Source organism: Cyprinus carpio, chromosome B8, assembly GCF_018340385.1.
Source record: "Cyprinus carpio isolate SPL01 chromosome B8, ASM1834038v1, whole genome shotgun sequence".
In the NCBI taxonomy this organism is placed as follows: Eukaryota; Metazoa; Chordata; class Actinopteri; order Cypriniformes; family Cyprinidae; genus Cyprinus; species Cyprinus carpio.
In genome coordinates, this window is record NC_056604.1 from 28664206 (window position 1) to 28690547 (window position 26342).

The window sequence follows — 26342 nt, forward strand, 5'->3', positions numbered from 1 at the left end:
AATAGCACTGAGACCGGCACCCATCCGCAGACACTAGTGCTCCCCTCCTCCTCCTCCAGCACCGCTCCTCCCCCTCTATCTGCCCCAGAATCCCCTCCATCTGAACAATACACCCCCCCACCCCACACCAACCCATAATAATGCCGCCGAGACGTCTCCATGGCAACTGATGACAGCGGGAGGGAGGAAGAGAGAATGGAAAAATCAGTCAGGAAGGACGAGTGAAGCGGACAGAGACAGTCGAGCGACAGACAGCTCAATAACTGACTACATGGAGGTTATCAGTGTTCGGTGACAGATGTGTGGCCGCTTTCACCTCATCTTTGATCAACAGGCTTCAAAGGTTGAATAAAAACTGCATGTAGTGGAATGGTTTAGTTTTTTTTTTTTTATTCAGTAAGTACCCTTTTTTCAAAACATAAAACAACAATAACAATAAAACACAGGAAAGCACAATAACTATACCCTTGGGTGCACCCACTCATTAGCTATACATTACACAATAAATCACCTTCACAATCAATAAAAATAAAATGACCGCAGTTAGTGATAACCTGGCCTGTACGTTCACAGACCAGTACACACTTAATTGTGCATCAAGAAAGATTTTCAATGAAATACAGAACACATGAACCAAATAACTTTTTTTTTCAACTTGTGTCATAGTAATGAATTATCTGTCTATTCTTGTCTGTTTTCACTGGTAAATGCAATCAAAACGGCGTCAGTGAACCGCAGTCACACCAAATGAACATGCAGCCAGACACAATCACACCGCAAACGAACAATTCACTCCATATAACCTCACAATATAACACTGTTTAGTCTTATATGCATAAAACAAATAAAACTCTTATATATGATCCGTCAGTCATTTTTAACACTGATCTTATTGGTTCAACAACTCACCAACTCCACACGCAAATTCTGTGGTGCAGGAGTACGTTGAGCCATCCAATGTCTTGTGTTTACGGACTGTTTTGCTGAGTTAATTTGAAGCTTGAATGAATTGAAGATATTTTTTTCTATTTTTAACACTCTGTCGTCCAATCAGGTTTCTCTGTCTCTCTGTATCAATTAGCCTGCAAAACGCTCCGATTGGCTGCTCAAAAACCTCATCAAACACTTCACTTACAGACAGCTACAGACCTGTTTCTCTCCTTCCTTTCATAGCGAAAACCCTCGAAAGAGTTGTTTTCAACCAGGTATCATTGTTTCTCTCACAGAACAACAAACTGAATGCTAACCAGTCAGGTTTCAGGAGTGGCCATTCAGCTGAGACTGTGCTACTGTCAGTCACGGAAGCCCTGTGGATTAAAAAAGCTGATTCTGAATCATCAGTTCTTATTCTGCTGGATCTATCTGCTGCTTTTGACACTGTCAATCATCAGATCCTCCTGTCATCCCTCTCATCACTGGGCATCACAGGGATTCCACTTCACTGGTTTGAATCATATCTTACTGGTAGGTCTTTCAGGGTGGCATGGGGAGGGGAGGTAGCCAAAACACATCAACTGGTCACTGGGGTTCCTCAGAGATCAGTTCATGGACCAGTCCTCTTCTCCATATACACTACATTACTATGTCCCATCATACAGGCACATGGTTTCTCCTACCATTGCTATGCTGATGACACTCTATCTCTCATTTCAACCAGATGATCCAAATGTAGCTGCACAAATCTCAGGCTGCCTGGTGGACATCTCAGCATGGATGAAAGAATATCACCCGAGCAATACCTTGTGGTACCATGACAGAGATGCACAAAATCACGTTCCAGAACATTCTCATTCACCGTTTCTGGCTTGTGGAATGATTTTCCCACCCCTATCTGGAATGCTGATTCCCTGACAATTTTCCAGAAACAGCTAAAAACTCATCTCTTTCGTCACCGTCTGATTTCATCCTAAAAAAAAACAAACAAAAAAAAAAACTTTTGCTTCTCTTTACTTAATTTGAACAATGCCGGAAACTTGGTATTATGAGCACATCCTGTGTCTATTTAAGATTAACTGCTTGATGTATAATTGTAAGTTGCTTAGGATGAAAGTGTTTGCTAAATAAATAAATAAATGCAAATGTAAAATGTCTCTCTCTCTCACACACACACACACAAAAAGGTCTCCACCTTCATTCTCTGTCATTCAGCAGCAGGCTGTAGTTTCACACACACTAAGCAGCTCTTCACTGACTCTCTCTCTCTGGGAACAGACGCGAGGCGGTGATGCTGGTTTTGAGGTGGGATGTTTGAGAAAGTGGAATTAGGAACTGATGGTTGGCAAGAACAAAACTAGCTGATCTTAATAAGAGAGGAAGGAGAATTTTGAGCTGTAGAGGTTCAGAATGTGTTTTAAGTGACGTCAGAATTGTCTTTTTTGAGTGAATTAAATGTTGAAGTCAGTGTCCTTCAGTGAGGTTTGACAGTAATGAAGACTAGCGTCATCAGGCCATCAGTTGAGTATTTGAAACAATGGTAAACCATTCACTTCCTCACTGAAACAGTTCTGTGTCACTGTTCCTCCTAAATTGAAAATATGAGGAAATATGAACATTTCAGATGCTCCAGTATTGTGATGCCGAGAGTAACAAAAGTCAAACAAACCACTGTCATCATGACAGTAATAATAATAATCTCAGAGGAATCACGCTAAGGTCTTGAAGGAGGATGCTGAGTCGTTCCTGACATTTCTTTCCATCACCTATCACAATATAACAACACTAACTGCTCATTACTCGTATTTCACACACAGATTTGAAACAGGTAGTGTGTGTTTGAAAGGCCACATGATCATTAAGCTGTTCTCGTAACTAGATGTACACTTCACATCCATACACATCACACAGATTTCATTCATAGTGTCAACATGAAGTGACATTCAACCCTATTTTTCTTCATACTAACTGTAAATATTAGATTAAATAAATAAATGTTAATGGTAATTTTTATATCAGTCAGAGGTGCATAGACTTTTTAACATGAAGGGCCAAAAATCAAACTTGATTGAGGTCTGTAGGCCTAAAGTTTTTGTTATGAAGAGTGTAAATTTGTTATATTAGTGTTTTTTGGATATGGTTTTTTTTTTTTAATATGTAGAGTTTGAATTTGTAAAATAGGAAGAAAAAAGTGAAAGAAATAAAAATAAAAATAAAATAATTAAAAGTAAAAATTAAAACAAAAATATACAGTATGTGTAATGTGGGGAGTCTTGTGACAATGGAGCAGTGGATCCAAATGCAAGGCTTTATTACTAAGAGTGTGGTCAGAACAGGCAGGGTCAAACAGTAATATCCCTTTCCAGCAGGATTTGGCACCTGCCCACACTGCTAAAAGCACCAAAAGTTGGTTAAATGACCATGGTGTTGGTGCAAACTCACCAGACCTGAACCCCAGAGAGAATCTATGAGGTATTGTCAAGAGGAAAATGAGAAACAAGAGACCAAACAATGCAGATGAGCTGAAGGCCACTGTCAGAGAAATCTGGGCTTCCATTCCACCTCAGCAGTGCCACGAACTGATCACCTCCATGCCACGCTGAATTGAGGCAGTAATTAAAGCAAAAGGAGCACCTACCAAGTATTGAGTACATGTACAGTAAATGAACATACTTTCCAGAAGGCCAACAATTCACTATTTTTTTTTATTGGTCTTATGAAGTATTCTAATTTGTTGAGATAGTGAATTGGTGGGTTTTTGTTAAATGTGAGTCAAAATCATCACAATTAAAAGAACCAAAGACTTAAACTACTTCAGTCTGTGTGCATTGTATTTATTTAATACACGAGTTTCACAATTTGAGTTGAATTACTAAAATAAATGAACTTTTCCATGACATTCTAATTTCTTGAGATGCACCTGTACGCTTCAATGGCATGTTGTTTTCCCCTCCCTTTGTGACTTTGGCCCGCAAGCCCTGGTTTGAGCATCTTTAGTCTAATCATTTAGACTAATCTTTAGTGATTCAACCACATTCAAAAAACTAACCCTAAACTAACCCTAGAGACTAACTAATTTTGTCAATATTTTTTCTGATAAAAGTTAAACATAATAGTAGTTAAAGCCAAAATATTAAATGCCATGGATGTATATTTACTGAGGTATCCCCTTTTTTGTAGTGGGGATCAAAATGACAATTTTCGCCTGAGATACAGAGCCAAATTACAAGAGGGTAAAAATTATGGCAGCATCATGTTATGTTTCCACAGAGATTGGAAGCTCTGTTAATAAAATCTGTTGATTTTTGCAATCTTTGTTGCATTATACGCCAATGGTGACAGTTCAAAAATGAGAAAAAGCACTTCTGAAGTTTTTTCCAAAGTTTGCATGCCTGTAACTCAAGAAGAATTAAAGATATCTAAATTTAATTTTAAATTCGGTTTATTATTGGAATCTTCATTTTCAAAGCCCTGTATCATTCAGTCCCTTTTAGTCCCATTCAGTTTTTGTGATACTTTAATATTTAAAATTTGTGAATATTTGGTTATATTTTACACTTACTTATCAAATAAAATGTGGTTGGCTAACATTGAATGCCATTTCAGTCAGAGTAACATTGACTAAAATTAATAAATATGACATGATGAAATATACAGTTTAACGTGTGAAAATTACAGGCAGTAAAATGGAAGCAGTGACAGATCTTTCTGTGTGTCAGCTGTAGATCGGATGATGAGATGATTCATTGTTTATTAATCACTGAAAAGAAAAGTCATACTTGAAGTAAACAAATCGCATTAAGACGTGGAGTATTCCTATTTTAGTCGCGTTATTGAAGTGCAGTATTGACATGTACACTTTTCGCCACATTTTGCACATGTAATGTACAGCAGTGTTTGGTTTGTATTTATGTGTTGCATTATTACCCCTGGACTGATGTAAATCTGGAGCGTGTGTCAGTAATGAGTGAGTAATGAGTGATATGAGTGGTCTACATGTGTGTAGATGGATGTGATCATGAGTGACGGAGGGCTTCTGTCCTCACAGTGACACAGATGGCAGCGATTCTACATGATCACTGCGATTGAAGTCGTAAGAAGAGAGATTACGAGGAGGAGGATCAGACAGTGAAACTGAGAAACAGGAATCAGAGGAGTGACGAAAACAAGCTTGTTCCCTCACTGACCATCTTTCTCAATCAGCCTGGACAAATATGAATGTCACGTGAGCATAGTGAACACCATACAGAGCTCTAGTGGGTTCCTATGGGCTCACATTTCACATTTGGGAGGATATGGCTTTTATTGTCAAAGAAATAATGTCACAATGTATCCAAGCAGTCTTAAAATAGACTTCCTTAGCTATATGCAAAATAAAATTTTCCTTATTTTTTCTTTTGATTTTGGGTTGAAATATGACCTGGACAAGTGCTCCCAGGAGAAACAAATGCACTTCCATGATGTACTTAAAGTGTGCTATTATCATTCACTAATTTTGTACTTAATATAATAAAAATGACTCTTTAGTACTTCTTAAGTGTACTCAACTGTGCTATTTTGAGATGCTATGAATATGAACTAAAACATGCTTTTAACACTTTCTCTGTATTAAAAAAATTATTTAGTTACCACCTGTAGTCACTTGAGATGGGTTCAAGTTCATCTTAATTTTTATTATATCAAGTACACAATGAAAAAACAGCACTTTATGTACATTATGGAAGTGAACTTTTTTCACCTGGGTTTGTAAGAAACAATCTAACATGATACAGCTTCATGACAGGAGAGTTTGGGTTAAAATATGTAAGTGTTTATGCACACACATACAGAGTGACTCATTGTGTTTGGCTTAATAATGCATGTAGATAAAGTGCAGGTCTGTAGTCATGGTAAACTTGACAGGCCATAAAACACACTGCACTGGTGTCACACATCAACATCACATCTGACCCTCTGCACACATTCACACACAGCTTCTCCTTATATGGCAATCAATACAGCTGAACTACTATAGAACACAGCAGAACTCCATCAGACGTGACAGCGAGTCAGTGGAGCCGTGTTTCTCGTCTGAACCTCTACTACACAACACAAGAGACGGGAACTAATCAAAAGCTACCGCAACATTAGCATGACAGCAATTGTTTTCTCAATAGTTTAGAAACTGGTAGCAATCAAGTAGCATAGCAGCAAAACATGACATTCATTTTAGTGAATCAAACCATTCACAGCTCCATCCTAATGAAGCAGTCACTCTAGAGCTGCCAAACTACACATGTAAAGATTAATACTAAAAAACGTGCGAGTAAAAGTCAAGCAAAAGAGCAGCAATGAAAGACTTGCAGTCGTTTGGATTGTCATGAGAGAGATGCACATACTCACTCACTCACTCACTGCTGCAGGAAACTACAGATAATCAGTGCTTGTTGGTCTTATTTTCACAAATAAACATCAGTCAAATCCTGACTGTACTGGACAAATACTGTTCTGTGTTTAAACTACATGCACTGGAGCTGCTTATGACCCATCAGTGTGTGGAGGAGATGAGATGCGACCTCTAGTGGCCACACACACACACACACACACACACACACACACACACACACACACACACACACCAGTCTTTCAACCTAAGCATTAAAATGCTCTAGCTCATGGCCCTGACGGAGACCTGTATCAGTGCAGACATCACATACCCCTCCACATGTCATCTTTCGTCGTAAACTATCCCGTAACTCTCACCCTCTGCTAATGTCACAACAAAACGAACAATTCGTCTAACTCTCGCATGCTCTTTAAAACATTTTCCTCCCTCCTCTGTCCTCCTACTTCGTTAATAAAATTAAAACTATCAGTTCAAAATATTCTACACCACAAACTGTCAAACACATATCTTCACTCTCTGACCCCACTACTTAAGAAACCCACCCTCAACCCATCCCATCTTTTAGAGAACTACAGACCAGTTTCCCTTCTTCCTTTCATTGCAAAAACACTTGAATAAGCTGTGTTTAACCACGTCTCTGCCTTTCTCACACAGAACAACATCCTGGTTTCAGAAGTGGACATTCAACTGAGACTGCCTTGCTCTCAGTTGTTGAAGCCCTAAGACTGGCAAGAGCAGATTCCAAATCTTCAATACTTATCTTGCTTGATCTGTCTGCTGCTTTTGACACGGATAACCACCAGATCCTCCTGTCAACCGTACTGGCAAAGGGCATCTCAGGAACAGCACTCCAGTGGTTTGAGTCTTCCCTATCAGATAGGTCCTTCAAAGTATCTTGGAGAGGTGAGGTGTCCAAGTCACAACATCTAACTACTGGGGTGCCTCAGGGCTCAGTTCTTGGACCACTTCTCTTCTCTGTCTACATGGCAGCACTAGGTTCTGTCATTCAGAAACATGGCTTTTCATATTTTATTGCCTCAGAATTGTGAATTAGAAAGTTTTTTATTCTGTGGTGGAAACAAGCTGCCATACATTTATGTTAAAGATACAACATTAATCTATTCTTCTTTCTCATTAGAAAAACTGGCAAAAAAAAAAGGTTTGCAGGCAAGAACTCACTATAACTTGCTCTTATCTTTGGGTCTGGAAACCCTAATAAAGCTGCTGCAGATGGCGCTTCCAGCATGGACTGTGGTATCAAATCATGGCTTTGTAGAGGAGATTCGTGGTTTCGTACATCTCTAAGATGTCAAATTAGGATGTAGGATTATCTACTGTATTCATAAATTCTCTTGCGTGCTACTGTTGTTCCCGTAAGTGTCTTTCCACAAAATCCCCACAGGAGGTTTATGAAGTGAGAGAAACAGACAGGAGGGGTCTGTGGAGGAAGATCTGAAATGATGAACAAAGCCTGCAGTGTGTTTCTGCAGAGAGGCAAAAAGAACAAGAGCACACAGCAGAGAATGAGAGAGGGATGAATCAAACACGGAGAGAGAGACATGATGATGAAGTCATGATAGAGAGAGGAGACATGGTCAGTGTGTGAAAGAGAGATGATGAACAAATGGAAATTAAACTTGCGTACTAGGAACTTTTCCAGTCCATCAAGAGCTTTCACTGACACCATGCTGCAAACATGAATCGCTCTGAATGTCTTGATATTTGACAGACGAGTGAATCATCACACGAGCGGTCAATCGCAGGGAGAAAACAGAGGACACGAAGTGTGTTGAGAACTACCGGACTCACAGCAAACCTGAAACTCACTAATGAAAATGAGAAGGAGAGTCTGGAAATGTGCATGTAGTATCAATGGACATAAAACTAAGTTTTCTTTTGATTTTAGGAGGAATGTTTGCTAGACGTGCTTTCATGAGATTCAACATCAAAAGCAATTTTAAAAAAAAAAAAGTCAACTTCATCATGCAGCTGAACATGCTCATGCAACAACACAAACACTTTTGTTCTCCGCACAGCTTTAACCAAAAATCCAACAGCATCACCTGAGAAATGACAGATGAAGATACCAAATATGGTTGCTAAACTCCACAAATAAAACAAGCTGGCAGAATGAATGCACACGAGCAAAAGCAGCAAACCTGTGACCGCTTTCATTCCTGATCTCCTTCATCTCTCAAGTGTTCCTGGACAAACTGAGAGCAGAGGAAGCTCCAGCATTGTCTCTTCTAGTGTTTCTGCTCAGATTTGCTCTCAGCAACTCAAACATGTCTCTTCCAAACCAAATCATTCACAGCTCTGCATAATTACTGCATGTAAACATCACAACTCTGAGACAAACATTAACCTTAAATGAGAGCTATAAAAGAGCAAGATCAGTGAAGAGTTCCTCTGGGTCACACACACACACACACACGCTCTGACACTGTGAAGTTTCCACTGTGTCTTCTACAGTCTGCATGAGAAAGAGAATCGCTGACCGCTGGCGCTGAATCCTCGCATCGTGCGCGTCTCTCAGACTCTATCTGCGGGAGTGAGATGAGTCTGTTTCCCCGGGTTTTCTCCTGGTCTGTCGAGCCATCCCTCCGTGCTCCGTCTCTCGTCTGGTTCTCTGCAACAGCTGTACTGAACTATTAGTGTCCGATCAGCAAATGAATCGTTCGTTTGAGTCGATTCTTTTTGATGATTCAGTGGAACAGCTGGAGAGGATGGAAGAATATTGCGATTACATGATGAAAATATATTAAATTATCAATGGTACTAACAATTATTAATTGATATGTTATAATGAATTATTTTAATTATAAACCATAATGTGTGGACCATGCTGGAGTGGAGTGGTGAAGAGTCATGGGGTTTGTGGTGTGTTTTGTGGATGCCCTCCGGACCCTCATGCATCATGAGCATCATATGACACACTGCAGGGAAAAGAAGTCTTTGTGTTTCTCTCTCACACACTGAGACGAATCATCTGTGTTTTACAGAAATACAAGTGAACAAAGAACAGTAATGACTGTTTGGTTCCCAAATGTAGCCTATTCAAAATGAACGAGAAGAGATGAAGATGAACTGCATTGTGAAAAAGGCTTTAAATGAAAGAAGTTTCTGTGCGCTGTGGGTTGAAATTCAGCTTTATTTTGTAATATAAAAATGTTAACTGTGTCATCATTTATTCCGTGGAACAGAATATAAGATATTTTAAGAAATTTAAGTTTTTTCTAGGCTATACAAAACTGGTGAGCAGAATTTGTGAATATCTTCCTTTGTTTACCCCAGAACAAAAAAGTCATATAGATTTGGAACGACATGAGGGAGAACAAATCATTTCACGAGTTTGTGTGCCCATATAATCTCAGCATTACTGGTAAACAGATTTGGCTTGATGTCTGCAACGGAGGGCTCAGATACTCGAGCTCTGATAGCCCCCTATAGACAGACAGATAAATAAATATGCATAAAAGGTGGAGATGGGGAGGAGGAGGGATGCTGGAAGAACTAACAACGGAAGTAGTAAGAGGCTGTCTTTTATACTTTGATATTAATTGGAAGATTAGATGGGCCAAACATTTCCAAACATTTGGAGCATTTTAATCAACACTGATTACGGTCAGACTTTCTAAGTCCCTCATCACTTGATTTAAGATGATAATAATTAAATTTTTAAAGCACAGAAATGCATGTGTAAAGCACTGAGCGGATTTTTATCACTCGCCATGGTGGCAATGTATCCTAAAGCTTTCAGTGACAGTGTGGATTGATGTACAAATCCGATTCCAAAAAAGTTGGGACACTGTACAAATTGTGAATAAAAACAGAATGCAATGATGTGGAAGTTTCAAATTTCAATATTTTATTCAGAATACAACAGATGACATATCAAATGTTTAAACTGAGAACATTTATCATTTTAAGGGAAAAATAAGTTGATTTTAAATTTCATGGCATCAACACATCTCAAAAAAGTTGGGACAAGGCCATGTTTACCACTGTGTGGCATCCCCTCTTCTTTTTATAACAGTCTGCAAAACGTCTGGGGACTGATGAGATAAGTTGCTCAAGTTTAGGAATAGGAATGTTGTCCCATTCTTGTCTAATACAGGCTTCTAGTTGCTCAACTGTCTTAGGTCTTCTTTGTCGCATCTTCCTCTTTATGATGCACCAAATGTTTTCTATGGGTGAAAGATCTGGACTGCAGGCTGGCCATTTCAGTACCCGGATCCTTCTTCTACGCAGTCATGATATTGTAATTGATGCAGTATGTGGTCTGGCATTGTCATGTTGGAGAATGCAAGGTCTTCCCTGAAAGAGACGACGTCTGGATGGGAGCATATGTTGTTCTACAACTTGGATATACCTTTCAGCATTGATGGTGCCTTTCCAGATGTGTAAGCTGCCCATGCCACACGCACTCATGAAACCCCATACCATCAGAGATGCAGGCTTCTGAACTGAGCGCTGATAATAACTTGGGTTGTCCTTGTCCTCTTTAGTCCGGATGACATGGCGTCCAAGTTTTCCAAAAAGAACTTCAAATTTTGATTCGTCTGACCACAGAACAGTTTTCCACTTTGCCACAGTCTATTTTAAATGAGCCTTGTCCCAGAGAAAACGCCTGTGCTTCTGTGTCATGTTTAGATATGGCTTCTTTTTTGACCTATAGAGTTTTAGCCGGCAACGGCTAACAGTGGATTGTGTTCACGAACAATGTTTTCTGGAAGTAATTCCTGAGCCCATGTTGTGATTTCCATTACAGTAGCATTCCTGTATGTGATGCAGTGCCGTCTAAGGGCCCGAAGATCACGGGCATCCAGTATGGTTTTCTGGCCTTGACCCTTGCGCACAGAGATTGTTCCAGATTCTCTGAATCTTTGGATGATATTATGCACTGTAGATGATGATAACTTCAAACTCTTTGCAATTTTTCTCTGAGAAACTCCTTTCTGATATTGCTCCACTATTTTTCATCGCAGTATTGGGGGAATTGGTGATCCTCTGCACATCTTGACTTCTGAGAGACACTACCACTCTGAGAGGCTCTTTTTATACCCAATCATGTTGCCAATTGACCTAATAAGTTGCAAATTGGTCCTCCAGCTGTTCCTTATATGTACATTTAACTTTTCCGGCCTCTTATTGCTACCTGTCCCAACTTTTTTGGAATGTGTAGCTCTCATGAAATCCAAAATGAGCCAATATTTGCCATGACATTTCAAAATGACTCACTTTCAACATTTTTTATGTTATCTATATTCTATTGTGACTAAAATATACGTTTATGAGATTTGTAAATTATTCTATTCCTTTTTTACTCACAATTTGTACAGTTTCCCAACTTTTTTGGAATCAGTTTGTATTTGGCAGTAATTGGCATGGCAAAATTAAAGAAGAGAACCAATCAGAAGCTTCAGAATAGTATTGCTTTACTAAACGTCCCTTAAATGGCTGGAGGCATCAATTTCACCAGAGCTTTTTTTTATTATTGCAAGAAAGAACATGCAACAAGAAACAGCACTGCACTGAAATACAACAACATAAAGGAAAGGGAGGAAAAATAACATAAAAAAAGAAAGAGAGAGAAAAATAATAAAAATAACACCTCAATCAGTAAGGAAAATTTTATCATAAGCCTTACTTGTTATTCTTATTGTTGTCAAAGAGTTTAAGAGATTTAACAATTCACAAACTCTCAGCAAGAAAGACTTCAAATCTAGGTAACATCTTGAGAAATTTGTTTTTGTGAATAAAAAACGTACAGTGCGACACAAAGCATTTAACAACCAGATCAATAGCATGGTCACTGCCAGAAGAATACAGACATATATCTTTCAGTGAAGAACTTAAAATAATCACAATTTATAAAAGAAGATAAATAACTTAATTTATCCCGAAGAGATTTAACCTGATTGCGATGATGGAATAAATGAAGTTCATTTTCTTTCTCAGCTTTGCAGAACACAGTTAGAGAGATCAAAATAGACATCAGTCACATCGTGCAAAATCTTATAATTCACCTCTCTTATTTTATAGAAATACTCCCAAAAAATTCAGGGAGTAACCATGCTTTCTTCCAGTGAAAGCTGTCAACTTCTATATAACTTATAACTTAACTCTTTTTTATTATTATTAATGCTCATAAATCCAAAACAGTATACAAAAAGTAATACGACCGTCAACATAAAACGATAAACAGTAATCAAAAAATGAAAAACAACAACAACAAAAACTAAATATTAATAATAAAAATAAATAAAAATTTGGGTAGTTGTTTAATACATTTCAACCTGAAAAAAAAATTGAAACTTACATGTCATTAAAGATAGGGAAGGAATTACAGATAGATAAAGTTTTTTAATCTTTTTTGTTCATAGACAACTGAATCAATGAAAGGTATTGCTCAAATTCTTTTATGAAAAGAAGAGAGAGAGGTCTGGTGTCTGAATGGCTTGAGAAAAGTCGTTAGGATTTTTAGTACTGATTTGAAATTATTTTATGAATCTCTGCTCATCACTTAATAAAAAAGCTGCTAAAAATACTGTACTGATGGAGAAATAATGACTTCAATGTAGGGGTTACCCCCTGTGTATTCTGTGAAGCTGACATTCTATGTGTAATTTTTCATTAATTTTTTTTTTAAATTTATTTATTTAAAAGTTTAACTTTTATTTACTTGTCTTGTTTGTTTACATTTAATTTGTTATCCTTCATGTATTTATTGTGTTGTATTCTGGTTGTGTATGTACTTTATTGCTTTGATTGTATCCCCTGTGAATATTATAACTGCAATAATTTTTGTTTTTTAAAAGTCAAGCGTGTCACGTGCGTCACTGAAAAATGGAGACAACTTCCGGGCCGCTAGACTCCGCCCTTTCTATTCTAAGTGCAAGGTTTTCTTTTATGTTTTTGTTTTTGTTTTTTGTGTGTGTTTTAAACTTTCCGCAAATTGTCGAGACAGGAATTAAATCAGAATTTGGATTCGGACGTGCCTTGATGCCTTCCTGCCTCGGAACGTGGCCTGCGAGGGCAGCATTTATAGATTTCGGACGCAGCCTTTGTGGTTTTTTAAACTTCCGCAAATTGTCGTTTATGTAGTGATTCCAGTCAAAGCTGCGCGCCACTTGCGCAGACCGATTGAAAGCGAAAGCGTTCCTGCTCGCTCTCAGACTGCGCAGAGCCACGCCGCTCGCACTCCAGACGATCCTGCACAGACATCAGGAAAGAGAAACAATACGCGCGCAGAGGAGTTGTTTTTCACTGCAGACGTGTCGATATCTCACACACACACACCTCACGATCTGAGCTGAACTTCAGCCTCAGGCTCCTCGAAGCAGGTGAAGAGTCGCGAGAGAGAGAGACGATGATGAACACTCTGGGTTGAGTATGATATTTGTATTAAACACTATCACATCATGAATCAGATGCGCTGGTGTTTCACATGCAGCGGAATCAAGTGTCGATATATAATCTCAAGGGCTGCTGCTGGCTAATTTAATGTGTTGGAGAAATAATAAGATTATCAGAATAGGCTTTTAGGCCATTTGAACGATCAAAAGCCCAAATAAACAAGCATACAAAACACCCAGCACTGCGGTCGTATATGAATCCATAAATACACTACAACAACTAGTGTCTGGCAATTAAGATGCTTGCTTTAATCATAAACTTTAGCCTATTTTGATCAGCTTTATTATTTTGCTCGTCAGATGAATGTGTGTGTATTTGTGATCTGTGGACAGAAGTATTGAGTGATTGTGATCAGTACTGTCAGGGTTTGAATCTAGCTATTCAGGCCTCCACCTGTGCTTTATAAAATGAATTAAAGGTCGTGCAGATCTGCTGGAAGATGCATTTTCAAACCTGCTTCGTCAGGAATATTCACGACCAGTCAAGAGTTTCACACAGTTCATGTTTTTAAAGAAGTCTCTTCTGTTCACCAAGCCTGCATTCATTTGATCCAAAGTACAGCAAAAGCAGTAAAAATGTGAAATATTTTTACTATTTAAAATAACTGCTTTCTATTTGAATTTATTTTAAAATTTAATTTATTCTTGTGATTTCAAAGCTGTATTTTCAGCATCATTACTCCAGTCTTCAGAGTCACATGATCTTCAGAAATCATATTATTATTATTATTATTATTATGTTGCAAACAGCTGAATATATTTTTTCAGGTTTCTTTAATAAATAGAAAGTTCAGAAGAACAGCATTTATCTGAAATAGAAATTATAAATGTCTTTATCTTCACTTTTGATCACTTTAAAGCATCCCATGCTAAATAAAAGTATTAATTTCTATAATCTCATCTAATCTAACCCTGCTGATCTTTGGATCTTTTTATTAATTCAAGAATCCTGAAAAAATGTGCTCAACTGTTTTAAATATTGATAATAATAATAATGTATGTTTCTTGAACAGCAAATCAGCATTTAAGAAAGATTTCTGAATGGAGAGATGATGCTGAAAATTCAGTGTTGAAATCACAGGAATAAATTACATCTGAATACATGCTCAAATAGAAAGCAGTTATTTTAAATAGTAAAAATATTTCACATTTTACTGTATTTTGGATGAGATGAATGCAGGCTTGGTGAGCAGAAGAGACTGTTCAGATCTTTTGACTGGTAGTGTATTGTTCCGTGCATAACTTTCTAACATGGTCTGAAGCGGTCAGGAAGGCTGTGCTTTGAGGGTTTATCTGTGATGTTTGAGTGTGTGTTGTGTGTTTGCAGACGCTCTCCAGGACTCCCGCTGGAGTCTCGGTGCACTGGTTGCAGCATGAGCGGCGGCGGGAAAGCCTCGCTCTGGCCCTCGCTGGGCAGCTTCCGGCCGCGCTCCGAGCGAGTGCTGCTGGCCCGCAGCGAGAGTGCCCCCGGAGAGCCGGTGCTGAAGATCACCATCACAGAGACCACGCTGATCGAGGCCCAGGCCGGCGTCTGGAGCGCCAGGGCCCTCTCCTACCTGACGCTCTGGTACTTCTTCAGCTTCTGCACGCTCTTCCTCAACAAGTACATCCTGTCTCTGCTGGAGGGAGAGCCCAGCATGCTCGGTGAGTGAGGAGCTCACACCCGGATCGTGCAGTACACCTCAAAGACAGTTTTCTGGATGAGATGTGACACGATATCAGGGACGTGCAGGGGGTCTTTTCTGGGGGGGGGGGACTAACTATCGATAAAGAGAGTTTTTATATGGGGAGATTTTAAAGCGTAACAGTTGCTATAGTAAAATTAGGGGTTGCACTTTCTTTTAAAGAGTCCTTTTTACACACGCTACATGTTAGGGATGTCAGTGATTAATGGAGGATCGGGTAATGGTTTGATTAACCTGTTTGATTATGTGCAGAACACGTGCAGCGGCTGTGAGTGACGGTGAAGGTGTATAAACACATCATCATTCAGTCATAATGTACAAATTAAGCTTTTAATGTGATTTAAACTTTTAAGTACATTAAAACAGAAACAACACTAAAGTTCTTCAACATGAAAAGCTATAGAAATGTAGTAACTAATCATTTCATCAGATAATAGTCTCATATCGTGCGCTTTGCAGGGCTGCGGGACACAGTGACAGAAGGGATATCTACAACTTAATTCGTTCCTACGACTTATTAATTTGTGGCAACTGTCCATGTTTGATGAATTTGTTCCCTGAATAACCCATGATTTAACTAAATAAGGGAACAAATTCATAAATCGAACGAATTCTTAATTCATGAAATCTTTCATTTCCCTTCCAGCATGTTTACCACAGCAAGAGATGCGAAAACAGTGATTAAAAGTGAAAGATAATAAAATAAACCTGCGAAATTAGGGGGTTAGACTGAGGATTTAGGAAAAGAAACAATGCCTATATGTTACTGAATTTGTGGAAATTCGTGACCAACCAGCAAACCAGAGCACAGCTGTGTAAATGTAGTCTACGGGCTCGAACGCATCCAGAAGCATCGCGATGTAACATTTTCCAGCTAACCTATTATTCCTCTAATAAACAGCTTTTATACCACACTTGTCATAACCAGAGCTTATAATTTGTAAATAAATAAATGCTGGATTCAGAACAGCGATGAATAGGCAGTGTGTGACCGACACACACAACACGTGTTCCCGGAGCGTTCACTGATGTCACTAAACGGTGACGCCATCGTTCACTAGTTTCTGCATGGACCTACAGTAACTAGAGCACAGGTTCTCAAGCCCTGGGACAAAACGGGATGCTTTAAGGAAAATGTATAGCCTATTTAAGTAATAGGCCTAAAATAACAATTTGTTTCCATAAAAAAAAAAAAAAAAAATTTAACCGAAATATATCTGACTTGAATAATTAAGATAACGGATTTAAAACAGAAGTGTGGCGGTGCTCCATAAGTTCACGGAGAAAAAAAAAAGGATGACAACACATTCTGTTTGTTTGCTTTATTTAACAAGAGCACAGATCTTCTGTTTTTATTGTGAGTGTGCACAAATGAAAGTAAAAACTTTTGCGGATTATATCTTAATAAAGTGGAGCACAGAAAACAGTTTTTTTTTTTTTTTTTTTTTTGTCTCAGCTGTTTGGATCGCGCCGGAGCCTGGTGCACATGTATATTAAAGCAATTCAAACTTACATCGCATCGTCTGTTCATTATCAAAATAAAATAGTCAACCAAACATATAAAAGGTTACACTGGTCAGGTTAAATAGACCGTAGTATACCGGTTCACTCTGCTGTTATGCCAAGGATGGTTTGCTCATATGAAGAGGATCATCTTTTCCGTCTAGATGCGAATGTGTGTAAAGTACAAGCCTAGTTTGCATTATAAATAATAGTTTAACATTCAAATACATTGCAAATATGGAAACATTTGGATTTGTGCCGAATGAGACGTGAACAATAACCTCCAGATACATCCAAACGCGCTCACTCGTCCTCGTCTGCACACACGCTCTGTCACGATCTAATGCACTGTATGACGGATTTATAAAAACAAATAGTCCTACCTGAACGCAAAAATTTAAAATCTGACATTTTCCGGAACAGAACCAAGCAGGATCAAATTAAGTACTGGTTATAATAATCAGATAAAGATGTTTGATGTGAGCAACAGTGTGTTCTGCTGCAGCAGCGCCGATGGAAGCGGTTCACTGACTGCGCAACTGTTTTCTGTTTGAATATATTTAAACATTTTATTCATTCCTGATTTCAAAGCTGAATTTTTAGCATCATTCCTCCAGTCACATGATCCTTCAGAAATCATTCTAATATTCTGATTTATAAAATATATTCAAATAGAATGCAGTTATTTTAAATAGTAAAAATATTTCACATCAGTACTGCTTTTGCTGTACTTTGGATCAAATAAATGCAGGCTTGGTGAACAGAAGAGACTTCTTTAAAAACTTTAGAAATCTTACTGTTCAAAAGCTTTTGACTGGTACTGTACTTACTGTTATAATAACAATCAGAATCAGAAAGAGCTTCATTGCTTTATTTATTTTATTTTTAGTGACATAAGCTTCCAGTACACAGAGACAACAACAACAACACAGGCTAAAAAATAAAAAAAATCACAAAATAAATAAATTGTATGAACAGTTGTGCTATAGATGATAATGGACTAGAGTAGAGTGAGATGCAGGGATGTATAGGATGGAGGGGTAACAGATCGCAAGTGATATGATGCTACAGTGCTACAGCTATATCCTGGATAACCTGAGGCTGAAGCAGATGTTTTGGGTGAACTGTTTCTTTAAATGCATGTTTTGTTGTCATGTGTTGTGTGTCTGATGTTCTTCTGTCTTCAGGTGCTGTCCAGATGCTCTCCACCACCGTCATCGGCTGTCTCAAGATGTTTGTTCCTTGCCCCCTGTACAGTCACAAGTCCCGCGCCGAAAACCCGCCCAACTTCCTCATGATCATGCTGTTTGTGGGACTGATGAGGTGTGCTTCACTTCTTATTCCTGTGTCGTGCACACGGCTTCATCAGTGCACTTCAGTGTCGGGATGAAAGGGTTTCTCTGAACAGAATGTTGCATGTGTGCTTTAATATCTGGGAAATGTTTAACTGCATTAGGGAGAATTTCACAAACACACGTCAGGGGAATATTTCATTTATATTTATTCATTGTGGATGAGGACAAATGAGGACAATAGAAGTCATCAGAATCAACAAGAGAGCAATGATACACTGATGTTTCAGTTAGCTTAACACAGTACACAGAGCAAGGGCTTTTATTTCTGTTAATTATATAACAGATAAAAAGAAAACAGAGATAGAATAGAGAAAGCTAGTGTTAGAAAACAAGCAGTCAGAAAACAAACAGAGTGCAAGTCTTAAAGGGTTTTTAAATATAAAAAAGAAAACAGATCAAATAGAATAAGAATAAAGAGTGATAGAGTAAGAGGGTCAAATAAAGATATTTCAGTATTTATATATAATAATATATCTATCAATATATAATCTCAAATATATTTCACCTCAAAGATTCATTTGATTTTGTATAAGCAAAACCAGGCCTGTCTGTAAGACATTAAGATGTGTTTTCATTGCAACATTATTTTCCTTCCCCTCTTTTTTTTTTGCAAAAACTAAAAACAGAAGTCTTTGTCTCCTTTACTGTAAAACAGTAATGAAAACATTTTATTACCCTGATCAGCATATATGTGACCATGGACCACAAAACCAGTCATAAGGGTCTTTTTATTTAAAATAGAATTTTTTAATAATATTTGTCTGAGATACAACTATTTGAAAATCTGGAATCTGAGGGTGCAAAAAAATCTAAATATTGAGAAAATCATCTTTAAAGTTGTTCAAATGAAGTTCTTAGCAATGCATATTACTAATCACAAATTAAGTTTTGAGATATTTACAGTAGAAAATACACAAAATGTCTTCATGGAACATGATCTTAATATCCTAATGATTTTTGGCATAAAAGAGAAATGGATACAATGTATTGTTGTCTATTGCTACAAATATACCTGTGCTACTGATGACTGCTTCTGTGCTGCAGGGACACAGATGTAAAGAATATGCTGGGTTGTTTATGGGGTGAAATATGACCCAGGCATGTTCTTGTGAGATTGACACAATAGTCAAGTTATTCAAACAACAACGGCCTGAGCTTCAGATCTGCTGTGCCTTGTTTTACTTCTCTTCCTGTGTGTGTGTGTGTGTGTGTGTGTGTGTGTGTGTGTGTGTGTGTGTCAGGTTCACGACGGTGGTGCTGGGGCTGGTTAGTCTGAAGAACGTGGCCGTGTCGTTCGCTGAGACGGTCAAGAGCTCGGCGCCCATCTTCACCGTCATCATGTCCCGCCTCATACTGGGAGAATACACAGGTGCTCACGCCCAGCGCAGACAACACTACCACTGAGAGAGCCACACACTGACACCTTTACACTTTCAAGAATGTTTTCATGGATTGCTTCTGCTGACCTAGGTTTTTTCTTTAACCAAAACACAATAAAAATTATAATATTAGTAGTATTTGAACTTATTTACTGACTCAAGTCAAAAGAACACAATCCTAACAGACGTCTTATATATGATTATTTTTAAGCCTTTTTTGAATGAAGTTGTTTCTCCTCACAGAGACTGCATTTCTTTGTTTAAAAATACTGTAAAAACTGTAAATACTGTATAAAAAGCAGCAAATCATCATATTATTATGATTTCTGAAGATCATGTGACACTGAAGACTGGAGTAATGATGCTGAAAATACAGCTGCACATCACAGAAATACATTACACTTTAACAGAGATTCACACAGAAAACAGCTGTTTAAATTATAATAATATTTCACAGTTTTTACTGTTTTTACAGTATTTTTAATCCAATAAATGCAGTCTTTGTGAGCAGAAACAACTTCTTTCATTCAAAAAATGCTTAATAAAATCATAATTTTTCAAACGTGTTTCTGAAGAGCAGAATATTATAGACAGCTGTTAGGATTGTGTTCTTTTGACTTGAGTCAGTCCCTCAAAATACCTGATTAACAGCCCAGTAACCACCCTGTGTGTGTGTGTGTCTGTGTGCGTGTGTGTGTGTGTGTGTGTGTGTGTGCTGCAGGCTTCTGGGTGAATCTGTCTCTGGTTCCGGTGATGGCGGGTCTGGCTCTCTGCACCGCCACCGAGGTCAGCTTCAACATGCTGGGCTTCTCCGCCGCTCTCTCCACCAACATCATGGACTGGTGCTGCTCTCTCACACACACACACACACACACACACACACACACACACACACACACACACACACACACACACACTTCAGCCTGAGCTCCAGTCTAATGCGCAGTCTTTGTGTCTTAGCTTGCAGAATGTGTTTTCCAAGAAGCTGCTGAGTGGAGACAAGTACAAGCTGAGGTGAGAGCCGCTGATCTGAGACGCCTTCCTGCTTTCTGCAGGGCCTCCAGACATACGAGGAGAAGCACAGTATTATTCACCTCTCATTTTCAACAAAACAGTGGATAAAAAGCTCTTAAATTGGAGCAGAAAGTCTTAAATACTCCTAAAATAGTGGCATTAAATGTCTATATGCAAAAAAATTAACATCTTCCTCAATATTTTTGCATTGTTTTCCATCTAAGCATCATTAAATCAAGACACATTTGAGCTGACTGTCATGAGCTAGTGCAGACAGGACTGTGATGTGTTCTTCTGCTCTAGTCCTCCAGAGCTTCAGTTCTACACCAGCGCGGCGGCGGTCATCATGCTCGTCCCTGCCTGGGTCTTCCTGATGGTCAGTCTGTGCAGACACACTCTACACTGCATCAGAAACACTGATCGGTTAACTCATTTAACATATAATGTGTAGTGAGACTATTTCAAATACTGTAACACAGTAATGCAACATTTGATTTCTTTTCTAGATTTACGTTTATCATTTTCAGACAGGGTTAATGTTAACTCTGATGACTGTCAGATGTTCAGAATCTCTTGAATTAAGATTATAATCATTTAATCTTAAAGCACAGCCACCTCAGAATCAGACTTCAGCAGCTCTTCTTACTTTGAGATCGTTCTGAGCTTAAATACTGATTAAAACCATAACAAGAAACAGTTCAGTAGCTGTGATACTGTCTTTGAAATCAGATCTCCGCAAAACACTGCCATCTAACAATGCTTTGGAAAAAAACTGTTGATTTTAAAGAAATAAAGCATATACATAAACCCAAATATGAAATAAAACAGTCATTGAATAAGCATGTGTCCTAAACATCTGAAATAAATCAATTAGTGCTGTCAAACGATTAATCACTTCCAAAATAAAAGTTTTTGTTTACATAATATGTGTGTGTACTGTGTATATTTATTATGTATATACCAGTACAGGTCAAAAGTTTGGAAACATTACTATTTTTAATGTTTTTGAAGGAAGTTTCTTCTGCTCATCAAGCCTGCATTTATTTGATCAAAAATACAGAAAAAAAAGTTTAATATTGTGAAATATTATTACAATTAAAAATAATTGTTTTTAAATGTATTATACTTTAAATTATCATTTATTTCTGTGATGCAAAGCTGAATTTTTAGGATCATTATCACATGATCCTTTAGAAATCATTCTAATATGATGATTCATTATCAAAGTTGGAAACAGTTCTGCTGCTTAATATTTTTTCAGAACATGTGATACTTTTTTAGGATACTTTGATGAATAAAAAGTAAAAAAAAAAGCTATGTTTTTAAAATATAAATAATTTGTAATAACAATATACACTACTGGTCAGTAATTTGGGGTCAGTAATTTTTTTTTTCTTTTCTTTTTTAAATAAAATCAATACTTTTATTCAGCAAGGATGTGTTAAATTGATAAAAAGTGATAGTAAAGAAAATATATTATTAGAAAATATAGTATTAGATTTTTTTTTTATTTTGAATAAATGCAGTTCTTTTTAACCTTTTATTCATCAAATATATTAGACAGCAGAACTGTTTCCAACACTCATAATAAATCAGAATATTAGAATGATTTCTAAATGATCATGTGATAGACTGGATGTTACATGTGACACTGAAGGCTGGAGTAATGATGCTGAAAATTCAGCTGCGCATCACAGGAATAAATTATTTTTTTAAAGTATATTCAAATAGAAAACTATTATTTTAAGTTGTAATAATATATCACAATATTATTGTTTTTTTTCTGTATTTTTGATCAAATAAATGCAGGCTTGATGAGCAGAAGAGACTTCTTTCAAAAACATTAAAAATAGTAATGTTTCCAAACTTTTGACCTGTACTGTATATAAATACAAACACATGCATGTAGCTATATATTAAAGAAAAATATGCTATATTAAATAAGATTATGAATGTGTATATACATGTAAATATTTTCAAAATATATACTTTATGTGTGTGTATTTATATATACATAATAAATATACACGGTACACATACAGTACATGCTTTATGTATTTTGGATGCGATTAATCATGATTTATTGTTTGACAGCACTAAAATCAATTAAATCTGTATATGTTTGTGTCAGAGGAGAGAAAATCTTAATGATCTTTGTAATCGTTAACACTGTTATAAGTAACCGCAATTCAATTACACTTTTTTCTTAGTAGCTGTAACAGATTGCACTTACATTTATTTAACTACATTACGTAACTCATGCACCTAGTCTGCCGCAGCACTGATCACACATGTATTGAGTAGAAGCACTGAGCTGATGGTGTGTGTGGCGCAGGACCTGCCGCTGATGGGGAAGAGCGAGCGCTCCTTCAGACTGTCTCAGGACATCGTGCTGCTGCTGCTGTTCGACGGCGTGCTCTTCCACCTGCAGAGCGTCACCGCCTACGCTCTCATGGGCCGCATCTCCCCCGTCACCTTCAGGTGCGCACCTCGCCCCAATCACAGCATACAGCGCTGGCCATCATCAGTGTGTCTGGAGTCACATGAAGAAACAGAACAAACTGAGACAGACTCAATCCAGAAGAACTGTGTCTCCGAGACGCTTCAAGAAACCTTCCTGCAAAGCTCCTGAGAAACTCTGCTCAAGTGCACCGAGGACTAAAGCTGCTCTAAACACAGAGGATGCTCCACCAAATGATGATTTCATTTAGTTAATAGAAGTTAATTGATAAAGAAAACCTACTTATGACTTTATTTCTGACAGCATTTTTACACAAGTGTCTCAAACTTCTAACAGCTCTGCAGCTTTGGTGGTGGCTAAATTGATGAGTATAGTAGTATTTGTTGTTGTTGATTGAGTTTGTTTCAGTGTGTTCTGTTTCTTCATGTGACTCCAGACAGACTGATGATGATCAGATCACATCTCTGTGTGCAGCACAAAACTCTACTGCATTATTAACATTAATGACTAAATGAATGTTTGGAAATGTGAACTGATATTTCCTTCTGTCACGAGATAGAAATAACTGTCTTAAATACTGAAGACACTAGTGTTCTGATCATTTTGGTCAGCACTGTACTTCATCTAAGCCTTTTTTGTGATGACATACGAGCTGGACATTCTCTATCAGGTTTTGTGATCTGGTTTGTAAATGGTGTTTGTGTTGTGGTCAGTGTGGCGAGCACGGTGAAGCACGCTCTGTCCATCTGGCTGAGCATCATCGTGTTCAGTAACCCCATCACGCTGGTGTCCGCCGTCGGGACCCTCATGGTGTTCCTGGGAGTCCTGCTCTACAACAAAGCCAAGCAGATGCAGAGAGACTCTCTGATGCAGCACGCTCTGGACCAGTCTGCCGAGTCCCAGCACAAACCCATCGTCCAGGACGCAGACGCCGCCTCCGCCAAATAACAGTCCTGCACTGATGCAGTCATCAAACCCTTCACAATACAAGCCTTCTGCTGAGAGCTCGGTGGATCGACAGCGGATCATGCCTTATCTGACTGCCTAGAATTCTGCCTCGTGAAAACTGAAAGAGACTCTTTAAGCAAACAGTCACTGCAGTTGTCTGTGGGACACATGTAGACAACAAAAATCTCCTTTGAGAGAGTGAGTGACTCTCACCAGCAAACATCCAGCTCATGTTTTACCCCACAATATTAATAAAAAAATAAGAAATTATAGTTTGCATTAGGACATTGTTTTAATGATTCTTTGAGAATAATGTCAGTGTTAGAAACATCCTAAATTAGGCTTTGTGCAACATAAAAGTTATGGCATTTGATAGGGATATTTTGCAAGGGCGCCATTTCTGGTGAAGCTCATTTCTTAACTGAACTCTCACATTCCACTGCTTTTGACAAAAGGAGAACAATCTAGTTTTTGTGTATTTTCTGACTTTGTTCATTCCACATGCTGTGACCGCAGCAAATCACAATCTTCGTCCAGCCTGTGTTTTCTCTCATATGATGATGATTTACTGTAATCACGTGCATCGCTGCAGAAACTGACAGCTTTGTTTGCCTTTCTTCACTGTGTTACTCATCGTCTCACTCATTTTGGATCTGGTATTTCTGATTATGTCCAGATTATCAAATGACTTGAAGTTTCCCTGTGTTTTTATTTTCTCTTTACTCTGTATCTTCAAAGGTTTTTTCTTTCTTTCATTTGTTCTCTTTATAGTTTGTTTGTTTTCTCTCTGTGAATGGTGTTTAAATGATAAATGACAGAAACTGACTCATCAAATTTGTCAAATGAAATTATGAATCTTCTGACAACATTTTTGCAAGGTTAAGGTTTTTTTTTTTTTTTAACTGTGGTGGGTCGTGTATGTGATACATAAAATTATGTATGTTTGTACAATAACCACTAATGGGAATTGTCTGTATAATTTGGTCTTTATTTGTGCATTGGTAACATTTTGATTTATATGAATTTTGCATTTCTTTATTAAATGTATACAGTGCAAGATTTGTGCTTTTCTTGTGTCTAGCTGTAAAAATCATTTTATTCAAATGTATATATTTTAGAAGGGCTTACATGATCTAGATGACAGGTCTGCTGTAAGCTACTGTGACATCATAAGTGGTATAACCGTGGTCTGTGGTGTGCTTTGCTCTGAAGCGGTGGATGCTGAACAGCATGAGCTGCTGTTGTACTGTGTGCTGAGAGCTGGGACAAGGATTCAAAGGGCAGACACCTATACAATATTCAAAAACAAGTTGGCTAAGGGAGAATATGCTTTAACAATAGAAAAGAAGACATAATAATTACTCGACTTCAAATAGGACATTCTTGTTTAAATCATTGATTATTCACAATAGGGAAACATCAGTCAGGATTATGTATTACAGAATCAGAATCAGAATGAGCTTTATCCCCAGGTATGTTTACACACAAGGAATTTGTTTTATTGACAGAAGCTCCACAGTGCAACAGAAGACGGGACACAGATAAAAAGAATAATATAAAAATATACAAAACAAACGATTTACAAAAAAGCAAAAACTAAATATAATATAGACAATTATGATGTACAGGTATGATGTGTGCAAATTTTAAATGTAAACCTGTATGGTGCTAAATAGGTAGAATACAGTGAACAACTTTACAAAAAAAAAAAAAGAAAAGCAAAAACAAAAAATGGACAATTATGATAAATAGCTATGATGTGTCCAAATTTGAAATTTTAACAACTGGTGTTGAATAAGTAATGTATATAGTGTTGTGTGTTCAAAGATTATTAAGTTTGCCAGGGATGGATTTAATTGTTGATGAGATTGTTTGTGTGTGTGGAGGTTCTGTTTTTATGAGCTCTGTAGCGTCGACCAGATGGCAACAGTTCAGAGAGGAAGTGTGCTGGATGTGATTAGATTAGATTCAACTTTATTGTCACTGCACATGTAGGTACAAGGCAACGAAATGCAGTTAGCATCTAACCAGAAGGGCAATAAGCAGTAAGTACAGGATATACATTGTCTACAATATGTTACAAATGTACAATAAATATACAGATAGGCAGTACTATAATTTACAGATTTTTAAATACAGCATGATATACAGATAGGTGCACTATGAACATACTATACAGATGGATTATGTAATAAGTGTATGTACACTATAAGCAGAAACTATGAACGTATGAACATCATTTACACAAGTGCAATGGACA

The 26342-nt window shown here is 37.7% G+C and overlaps 2 protein-coding genes across 9 annotated transcripts in view; one reads left to right on the forward strand and one right to left on the reverse strand.

The window, feature by feature from the left end:
• LOC109077574 (FYVE, RhoGEF and PH domain-containing protein 3-like) overlaps nt 1–8980 on the reverse strand; it is a 39973-nt gene extending 30993 nt beyond the window's left edge. For 2 of the 7 annotated variants that reach the window (XM_042729064.1, XM_042729062.1), the window contains exon 1: nt 8818–8980. In XM_042729064.1, coding sequence (XP_042584998.1) covers nt 8818–8839 — 22 coding nt within the window. In that variant the 5' untranslated portion in view covers nt 8840–8980. Of the gene's footprint in view, nt 80–8478; nt 8633–8817 lie in introns of those variants that run through there. The other 5 variants (XM_042729069.1, XM_042729068.1, XM_042729063.1 and 2 more) reach the window with 4 other exon arrangements.
• A 4275-nt stretch (nt 8981–13255) lies between these two features.
• LOC109075279 (solute carrier family 35 member E2A-like) lies at nt 13256–25139 on the forward strand. Of its 2 annotated transcripts, none has more exons than XM_042729079.1 (9): nt 13256–13712; nt 15065–15381; nt 18113–18248; nt 19522–19649; nt 20381–20501; nt 20620–20673; nt 20977–21049; nt 23009–23154; nt 23848–25139. In XM_042729079.1, exons 2-9 carry the CDS (start codon nt 15111–15113, stop codon nt 24080–24082), a joined length of 1164 nt encoding a protein of 387 aa, XP_042585013.1. In that variant the 5' UTR covers nt 13256–13712; nt 15065–15110; the 3' UTR covers nt 24083–25139. The 2 variants fall into 2 exon arrangements, with proteins under 2 accessions (XP_042585013.1, XP_042585012.1); XM_042729078.1 differs by having other exon boundaries at nt 13257–13707.
• The last annotated feature ends 1203 nt before the right edge of the window (nt 25140–26342 follow it).